The sequence below is a fragment of the Stenella coeruleoalba genome (assembly GCF_951394435.1).
Source record: "Stenella coeruleoalba genome assembly, chromosome: 4".
Classification (NCBI taxonomy): domain Eukaryota; kingdom Metazoa; phylum Chordata; class Mammalia; order Artiodactyla; family Delphinidae; genus Stenella; species Stenella coeruleoalba.
The window spans coordinates 9,226,699-9,236,934 of NC_137149.1; the positions used below are offsets into that span (position 1 = coordinate 9,226,699).

At 33.6% G+C, this 10,236-nt stretch overlaps 1 protein-coding gene across 1 annotated transcript in view; it reads left to right on the forward strand.

The window, feature by feature from the left end:
* Nucleotides 1–6,249, forward strand: part of LOC307185561 (uncharacterized protein) — a 189,224-nt gene extending 182,975 nt beyond the window's left edge. Inside the window, exons 3-4 of the mRNA XM_079919855.1 lie at nt 5,154–5,206; nt 5,961–6,249. Coding sequence (XP_079775981.1) covers nt 5,154–5,206; nt 5,961–6,040 — 133 coding nt within the window. The 3' untranslated portion in view covers nt 6,041–6,249. The remainder of the gene's footprint in view (nt 1–5,153; nt 5,207–5,960) is intronic.
* Nucleotides 6,250–10,236: the final 3,987 nt, after the last annotated feature.

Here is a 10,236-nt window from a genome sequence, read left to right on the forward strand (position 1 = left end):
AGAGACAAATGTCAATGCCAAATTTCTTCTTAGGAAAAACAAACAATTCTTTCAAACATTTTCATCCTTAAACAAAAAAGTCAATACCAATAGGATGTTTTATATTTATTTGGTCAAAAGTTTTAATACAAAAATGATTTTTAAAAGATTTCAGGAATTTTGCGTAAGGACAAAAATCGACACCAGCAATACAGAACTTATGTTCGAGTTCATATTTACTTATATATTTGTTGATACACTAAGATTTTATCTACTTAAAAGAAGCAACATTTTCCAATTTGCCAAGGAGGAATTTTATTGCAATCTTAACAGGAAGAACTTGCTGCTTTATTGGCTTTTAAGGATTTAAAGCAAAGTAACAGTGCTACGTCTAAACTTTATTAAACTTTTAATTGCCGTCTTCTCTTTAGTATTCTAGATTCCTGGATTGATATATTTAAAATAACACTTTTTTCTTCTTTGAAGAAATCATCATCAATACATTCTAAATGAAATACAGAATAACTAAAAATAACTCATTTTATTTGTCCAAATTTGTACTGTAGGGCATACTTCAAAAATTCTTGTCTGTTTAATGTGAAAAAAAAAAACACTACTCCAGAAAAAACTTACAGCAAAAAGCAGGTATTTGGCGATTTAAAGAGTTTACAAACGAGGGGGTGTGGGTGTGTATGGAGTAAGTGTATTTAAATAAAACAATTCTAATGAATGTTTTAAAATACAACTGTTTAAAACATATGCTTAAACCTGAAAAAATTTACTGCAATTTATTCTAAGGCATATTACAATATCAAAGTAAGTAATAAAAAAGAAAATGGAAATAAAAGTAAAAGCACTTACATGAAACTTTTTTTGGGCGGGCTGTGTTGGGTCTTCATTGCTGCACACAGACTTTCTCTAGTTGCAGCGAGCAGGGGCTACTCTTCATTGCAGTGCGCAGGCTTCTCATTGTGGTGGCTTCTCTTGTTGCGGAGGATGGGCTCTAGGCACGCAGGCTTCAGTAGTTGTGGCACGCAGGCTCAGTAGTTGTGGCGCATGGGTTTAGTTGCTCTTCAGCATGTGGGATCTTCCCAAACCAGGACTTGAACCCGTGTCCCCTGCGTTGGCAGGCGGCTTCTTAACCACTGCGCCACCAGGGAAGCCCCCATGGAACTTTTCAGTATTAGCATCTAATATATTTCATTTCTTCACCATGTTATTTCAAATTATTACATTGATTTTTAGGTTTGAAAGGACTGTGTAACACCAGCATAGTGTTTGAGAATCTACATGAGGGACAAAGATAATAGATTCAAATATAACTCTGATAGAGAATACCAACGTGAGTTTTGGCAGCTTTCTTAACTTTCCTGATTCTTCTGGAATATGGATATATTAATATACCCCATATAATTTTCTAAGATCTACAATGAGTTTATACATACAAATATCTTGCATAGTCTCTGGCCATTAGTAAACCTTGAGTGTATTTTAGGTATTAGTGATATTTTCCATATTTGATCTTCACACTAACAAAGCTGTCAAACAAATTGGTTGTTCCTCAACTGTGTGCATCCAAGTAAACTTACGTGTGAATTTCTAAAAGGAATGAATGCATCACTAGGAATTTTAAATAATTTTAATATTTAACTTTATGTCCAAAGTAAGATAATATAAAGAGGTACTCTAAAATAAGATGAACTTCTTGTCTATATGCATGACTCAATCAACTATTATTACCAAAGATTCAACTGCAAAAAATGCAGTAAAACTTGCCCCCAAATGCCTTTAGCGTGATGTTCTAAATGCTAAGTGACTATTTCCTTTTCTTAAAGTACATCATTCATATTGTTAACCATATTCAGCTCAGTTCTTCCTTTTATAATAAGCCAAATACATTAATTTACTTTCTGAAGCTTCATAAAGGAAGGAATAATTATTCTCTACCTCTGTGGTGACAAGTGTCAATTTTTTCCAGCCCTCACAGGGTAAGCTAAGTCTTACTACATCCACAGGAAAAGGTTTTTCTACTCATGGTCTCTTCACCTGACCTCAGGAAGAATCTGGGAAATAATGCTCTAGTTTCTTCTGTGTTCTTTTCTTGGTTAAAATGTCTTTATCTTATATTCTATTAAACTACTATAGTTTTATATTGTATATAACTTGGAGGTATATAAAGAAAATGGACTTACTGTAATTTAAAATAATGAAGAATAACTAAAGAATCTCCTATTTTCAATATTGACTCTAAGTATTTTTACTCTATGTAATTTTCCATTGTCTTAAAATATAAAATGATCCCCAAATTTCTACATCACATATAAATTTGATCTATTTATGTAAAAATTATAAATTGACACTGAGTCAGAAATTAAACATGGTAACATAAAATACTAAGAGATCCCTTAGTATAGTTCGTTCATAGACGGACCACTGTTATTCTGGAATTCTGCAAGGTAGTTTTTCACATACATCCTGTTAAATCAGAATCACTAATTTCTTTCTTTCATCTATGCTGTAAGTCACTAACCAAAAATATCAGGTAATGTTCCTGTATATATTTCTGTTCATGCTTTAGTAATGCAGTAATTGAAGTTTTATTTCTTGAAATGTTTTTAACTGCTATATATAATAGCAGAAAGTATTCTAACACTATGTTCTTTGAGTTTGCATATTAGGGGAATATTGAAAAGAAAATGACCTTAGTATTGATTAATATCAATTAATTAACTAATACTTGGCAATTAATTAACAATTAAGCTATTTGAGAGGTCAAATCTTCTATTGAACCAAGGTTCGGATGCCAATGTGTTTCTTTATTAAAATCCTTGGTCTGAGCTTGGGCTAACCCTGGGATATTTGGAATCATTTATAATCCATGTACTTTATGATAGAGGAAGCAAGAAAAAAACACACCAACAGTTCCTGTAAGAGAATATCTTACTTTCTTTCATTAGCAAAAATTAACCAAGTGGTACCTGTATCCTAATCCTATTATATTAGGGGCTAAATTTATGTAACCAGCTCTTGTATTTTTCTATTCTCTCTTTGTAATCCATAATATCCTAGGATGGATGCCTTTTTTTCCCCAGACTTTTATTGCATAAGACATAATGACCTATGTATTTAAAAATTTCTTAATTGTTATGTTAGTGACACAATCAACATCCTTCATAACTGTACGAAATATTACTTCTAAAATCATTTTTTTTAATTTCCTCCTAAATGTGTCTTAAAGATGCATTTGTTTTATGGGTATGATAGCATTAATCCTTTGGCAATAGTTCCAAAACTTTAGCTGGACAGTTTTTTACAAAAACTAAAATAAGCTGTATTTTATTGCTAACAGTAAACTGATTTATTGTTTAAATGTAATTTTCATTAACCAGCGCTCACAATATTCAGTAGGTTATTCCACAACACAGACATTATTTACTCTATGAATGTGGAAATAATATAAGCTAATATGAAGGATATATTAAAAATTCAAGTGTGACTGCTTTATCTTGGAATAATTCTAGATAATACTCAGTATGCTTCAGTGTTTGTATGTAAATAATTAAGAGAAATGGTCTTTATAACAACAGTGCAAGTCAGTGACAGATATGAAATTATCAAATAAAAATAAAATTGTTTCAGCATACTTTATGTCCTAACAGTGAAAATATATTTTGTACAAACTTTTAAAAGGAAAGTTTAAATTTAAAAAATGCTTTTTAAAATTCTGACTTAAAGAAAATATCCCTTTATATAAACATATCCCTTAATTCCATTACTTATTTTCTATTGCTTTGATCTCAGAAGTGATAGAATATTTGATTATTTTATTCTGTTGATGATATCTTTTTATGTGAGTGAGTCTAATTTTACTTCAAAATTTTATATTTGCATTTATCAACAAAGTGTTATTTAATACCAGACAGAATAATAGATGTGAGCATCTTATCCTTTTGTGGAAAGACTTATACTGGAGTACAGACCACTACTTGCCATAGTGATTGCATTTTATTCTATTTAGAACATGTGAGCAGAAAAAGTATACTTCTTGGTATTTAGAAAATAAAAGCTAAAGGTTATAGGATGGAGACTTCTTTTTGATTTCATGTTTTAAAGATTTTATTGTAAACCAATTTAGGTTTTAGACCTAGGAGAACATTTGTAGATTGAGCTTTCTAGCTTTCCCATGATACAATACATATGATTTTAAGATATAAGTAAAGTAATCCAAGTGATTTTCCATATTGTTTAATTCCCTCTACAAACCAAAGAATCCATGATCCCAATCCCATTATTCTGTTCTTTTGTTATAAAATGTCTATTTATGGCATAGTTTTTAAGAATTTAGGCTTCTGGGTCTTGAAGTTCTGGATTGAGACACTGCTTTACTTAATATTTTCATCATGTCTAACTACACAGGGCAATAGTCAAGTTAGCTCTCATAATAGCCAGAAGAAATGCCTCTAATCCAATTGGTCACAGGGCAGCTATCACCGAAACCAATTTCTTTATAATTAAAAGGTGCTCCCAGGCACTGTAATACCTTGGAAGTTGCCCATGGATTTGGGGGAAGAAGGAGGATTTTTTTTTTCATAGACAGCAACCACATTGGAGCAATTTCTGAAACACACTGATAAGCTTTGCTTTTGAATTTACATTAAAGAGCTCAATAGTTGATACCTGTGAGAACAGCTCACACTTCTAAACTGACTCATGTCCTGTAGAGATTAAGGACAGAGGCCTCTAGAAGATTAGCATGTCACTTGGTTTAAGTGACACACAATCCATTTTATTGACGTGGACTCCATCCTGCAAAACAAGCACTTTTTGACTGAAACATAATGAAAATTTGGTGTGCCTTTATAGACCAGCACACAATACATTTTTACACATTAGTGCTAGCTAATGTAGGCAGCGTCTGTAAATGAAGCCAGCAGTCCTCATTATGGGTGGTGTGTAGGCACTTGCCTCAGAATACTAATTCAGTGGAACATACCCAAGGAGTTTTACATTACTTTTTAATTTTACCCAAGTCTTGCTATGGTCCAAAGTTATTAAGCGGTATTCATTGAATTCGGCAGGCTATTACTTTGCATTGTTACGATTCCTATTGCATCTCGGCATTCAATTGTGAAGCCAAACAAGCTTTGATTTGATTTCTAATTGTTTGTTTTCAGTGACTTGAACCTGTGTTTGTCACTTCTGTGGGGAGCAGAAAGAACCTCAGTGGGTAGGTAAAGAGTCCTCTCTTTTTATACTTTTAATGCCATTCTAACACAAAGTGTGGTTTGGATTCCACCTCTATAAGATAGAGCTTCATACAGAGATGTGAAACATTACTGAATTTAAAATCTGCAACATTGGAGGGCTGATATTTTATAATGCTTCTGCCAGCTACCTGGACTCCATTATTATGAGGAAATAAGCCTGTGATAACACCTTGGAAAATAATTCTACCATGTTTTCTCTTTTGTTTTTGATCTACAACATAAAAACACTGCATGTTCTGAGGTTGAAACAGAACAGAAAGCTGGCCTCCCATGGCATTATGGGAAGATATCACTAGAGAAAACATATTATGCAACATGAAAACCATCTTTTCCACAAACTGCATCGACTATTTTTAAAAATTTGGAAATAATATTTATAGAGACAGAGGGTAAGAAAAAAAATAACATGTTGTACCACACTTTCTGTTAATCACTTTAAGTCACTTTAAAACTTAAATTGCAAAAACATATTAAAACTGGGTCAAACATCTGAATTATGATCGAAAGGTTCTTTTTAAAGTATCTATTATTTTTTACAATATAATAATTTTCTTTGGTTATTCCCCATAATGAAATATATGCTTTGTTTGTTTGGTTTTTGTTTGTTGCCTCCTTCACTTCATTTGCTATGTCAAACATGGAAGTTAATTTTTAAGGCTATTGAGCACCTGAACACTCATAAGCAATTGCCATTACTTGTTGCTTCTGGTTTAGTTTCATCTATTGGAACCAAAGCTGGTCAGCAGAGCAACTACATCTGGACAGGTGAGAACAAACTAGTGCACTTGAAATAAACCCTTTGCATTTGAAAGCCTTTCAGTTTAACCCTTCAGCAATAAACTTTGCAGAGCGTGGAAGGCTATCTTTCTTGAATTTCTTGTGATTTATCCAGATTTAGCTCTATCTTGGACTGTTGTTTAAATGCAGGCCATTTTTCTGTGGAATTTATCCCATGAGATTCATGGTCATTTGTGGATGTTCTAGTTCACTGGTACAGTGTAGTCAGAGGGAATATCACCAGACCACAGAGGAATCTGAGTTTTGCCATAAACCCTGTTATAGGACAAATGCCACTTCACACGTTTGAGACTCAGTTTCCCTCTCTGTACAATTAAGAGGCTTATATAACATTTGCTGATAATAAAATCCCATCATTTCCCCTCACTTCCTGTCTCAAATAAAATCAGAGGTATATTGAGTAAATTAATAAGGATCAATTACTTAGCTCTCATGACGAGCACCCTTGAAAGTTATCTGAGCAGATCACTCCAATAATCTCATCAACCATGAATTATTCAGTTAGAAGAATGTAAGACCACATAGTGCAAAAACCTCAGGCACTTTTAGGTCTAACTTTTAGAAGATGTTGCCTTGTCTTTTGGAAGAAAATGGTACAATGTAGCAAAAAAAGCACAAGCAGAGACTTAGGGGAGGTAGCTTAAATTTTTTAAGCCCCAGTTTCCTACCTGCAATAAATTGGATACACATATAGCTACACTAACATAGAGTGTTGTAAGGATTGAATAATACAATGTGTTCAAAGTTTAGTGAACAGCAGAACTCTGTTTAAGGAAAGGTGAGACCTTCAGAGAAATGATCAGGAATTGCAATATTTCTCCTGTCATGGTCAGCAGTTAAGATTCATGGATACCATTTGTTGTGTTTCGGAAAAAAATTTTGATCCTGCAGTATAGTCCCGATACCATCATCCCCTGATTGTCTTCTCCCCCCACTTGCCTCCAAAAAAGAAAATTCCTCCAGGCATTCACAGAATTTTGCCAAATAATGAGACAGTAAAATGGAGAGAGCCTGGACGGGGAATAGTCAGGATGATGGCAAACTTGTCATTTTTCATTAAGTGATGTAATATTCCATACCCGTTAAAACATGATACTATAAATGCTGATACAAATGCATGTCTAAGATACATATTTGAAGCAAAACCTTGCAAAATGCTTCATATGCACTGAAAATTTATGCAACACTCCTACATAATACATTGGTAACAGGAATAAACTCTGGATAGTGATAATGTGGAAGAAAGAAAGAAGCTGAGGAGGGAAGCATTTACTTTTGCCCTTATATCCTTATAGATATATGTTAGAACTTAATAGTATTACTTCTATAATTTCAACAAAGTAGAGAAAAATTTATCAACAGGAAATATTTTTTCTTAACCTTTTTGGTTGTTTCTTTGGGTGGAGGGGCGCTCTTGAATTGGATGGAGGTAGAATGTGGATTTCGTAGCTGATAACTTCTCCTCCACCCAAGATCTGGGCATCAGCAATATAGGGAAGTTGCTGAATGAGGTAAGAGGAGTAACCTTGTTCTTCACTCTTACAATAGAGCATACACTCAAGGAAGAGAAATCACAGAATCTGTGGACACCTAGTAAGATAGAAGAAAGGCATTGGGAATTTCAAGTGATAGAATAGCCCACGGATAAATTGTGAAAGTATGTTTGAAATGCTGCAGTACAAACCCTTCTCTGTTATCTCTAAATTTTTGTTTAAATCTAAGTGGCTCATGGTCTGGGGACTGTCTATCATCTATCTCTCTATATCTCTATCTGTGTATCAGCTGACACCAGTGAAAGGAATGAATTTTTTCTCTGGGATGACATGCCACAAAATAAAAATAACATGTGATTAAGAGACCTGAGGGCACAGTGTACCAAAGGAGCATGATTCTCTATAAATTCAAAGAAATCCAGGGAAGTCCATGAAATTCTCCAGAAGAGGCAGTTTTAGGCAAATCTATATAAGTTTCACAGGGTAGAGAGGACACATCTGTTACATGAGTTGCATTAAAAAAAAGAAAACTAATAAAATTTAAGTTTCCTTTTTAAAAAATAGAAGAAATCTTGGATATAATTACCATGCAAATGAAAAACAAACTGAACAATGAAAAATACATAAATCTATTAAAAAGCAGGAAATCATCCACTCTGGGTTCAAAAGGTGGACAAACCTTCCTCTTAGGTAAAGAAAAAAAATAGTGGGACCTAGAGAGCATGGTAAAAAGAATGGAATAAGAGTGCAAAATAGTCATTATGGATTTTGGTAAAGGGTGGAAATGTGGAGCTTCTGTTGACCTTTTGGTTCCACAGCTTTAGTAACTTGATTTTATCTTGAGGAACAAATTATGTTTTGTATTTTGCTTGAGAGGCAGCGTTAGTTTTTGAGAATGAGGGCAAGGAGAGGCTGTGGCTCCACCTATATAAATTCCAATCCAAAATCATGGAAGAGAGGAAAAGAGTGCTGTAAGTTTTCTTAAATGTTTCTTAACTCACAAGGTGCTTTCTCTAGGAAAGAAATGAGTAAGCTCAGTTAGTTAATATCTAAGGATAAAATGTTGATCTTAGAGAACCAGATATATAACACCTTCTTTTCATTGCTGAATTAAGATACAATTGAGATAGAAAGACTAAGGAGTTGAGTAGATGGAGATCAGAACAGGACCTTATTGCTGACAAAGTTAGGTCTTTAAAATGTGACTTAATTTGAGGGCCAGATGGACTCAATGTGGAATCCTAGTCTTTACCTTGGGATATCTCACAAATGAACATTTTTAGATTTAAAGAATCTGCATAACTACCCAGGGGCACTGCGTTACCCAGTATGGGTTGTGGAGAAGTCTCTGCAGTAGTTAAGGAATTATGATCGGTTGGTTCTACCAAATTGAGACACCTGGATCAGTGATTGTGACCTAAAGATCAGGTAGCTGACTCCGCCTTGGTGGAGGAAAAATGGGGTGCTTAAGAAGCCAGAAAGTTAGCCTAGAATATTGGTATTAGAAAAGAAAATTAATACACCGTGGAAAAATGTGAGAATTTTCAAGTGGTTCCTAGGCACAGGATAGTTTTAAGGAAATATATTTGAATTCTTAATTCTCACCTTAACATACTTACTCTATTTTAAAACTGATCCACTTGAGAATGAATCTTTCAAAAACATGCCTTCTTCATATTACAAAAGAAAAGCATAACATGCTTGCATCAAAAATTTCACTAAAAGACATTGTTTAGGATCTGAAAATGTCCACGGTGCCACACAAGTGACAAAGACACTGAGAAGGAAATATATTGAAGAACACAACACCTGCAGGCATTATACCCAAAGCAGAAATGACAAGCCGTGGAGTCTGTGTGTCTTCTACTTTACAAGACCAATACAAACATTTTCCAAAGTGCTCGTAGCAACCTATCCTTCAACTAGCAGCATATAAGAGTTTCTGTTGTTCAGCATCCTTGCCAACCAATGCTGTGAGTGAGCAGTGTTAGCTCATTCTGTTTTCAATTTGTATTTTTTCTGATAACTAATATAATCAGGAATTTTTTCCACCTGAGACACTTGAATTTTTATTTTTGATAAAATGCTTTGCCAGGTCTTTTGTCTACTGGTCTATTGGAATATTTGTCTATTTCTTGCTTGTTTTACATGTTCTTTGTATTTTCTAAATCGGAACTCATGATTGCTAACTGTGTTTCAAATATCTTTTTATATTCAGAGACTTTGATATTCCTTTAATTTTTTATGAGTCTTTTGAAGAAAAGGACTTAATTTATCAGTGTTATCCATTAAGCCATCTGAAATTAATTTTGGTAAAAGTAAGGTAAGGTAATTTTTAAAACCTGCGTAAACAATTAATCCATCAGTATTTAGTACATAGTCCATCTAGTCCACTGATTTGCAGTGACATCTCTGTTAAAGCCATCTTCCATAAGTATGTGCGTCTGTTTCTTAGATCTTTATTCTGTTCCCCTGTTTTATTCTCCTTTCTTTGTACCATTTTCACATAGCCTTAAACATCTATAGCTTTTTAATAAGTTGCTATATTTGGAACTGGAATGGCTTGTTCCTTCTTTCTCTCCTTTTAGGAATTCCTTTGTTGTTCTTCCAAATTAATTTTGGAATAAAGTTGTCAAGTAGGAAAAAATATACTGTTGTGATTATGATTAGAATCATATTAAATCTATACCTCAATTTAG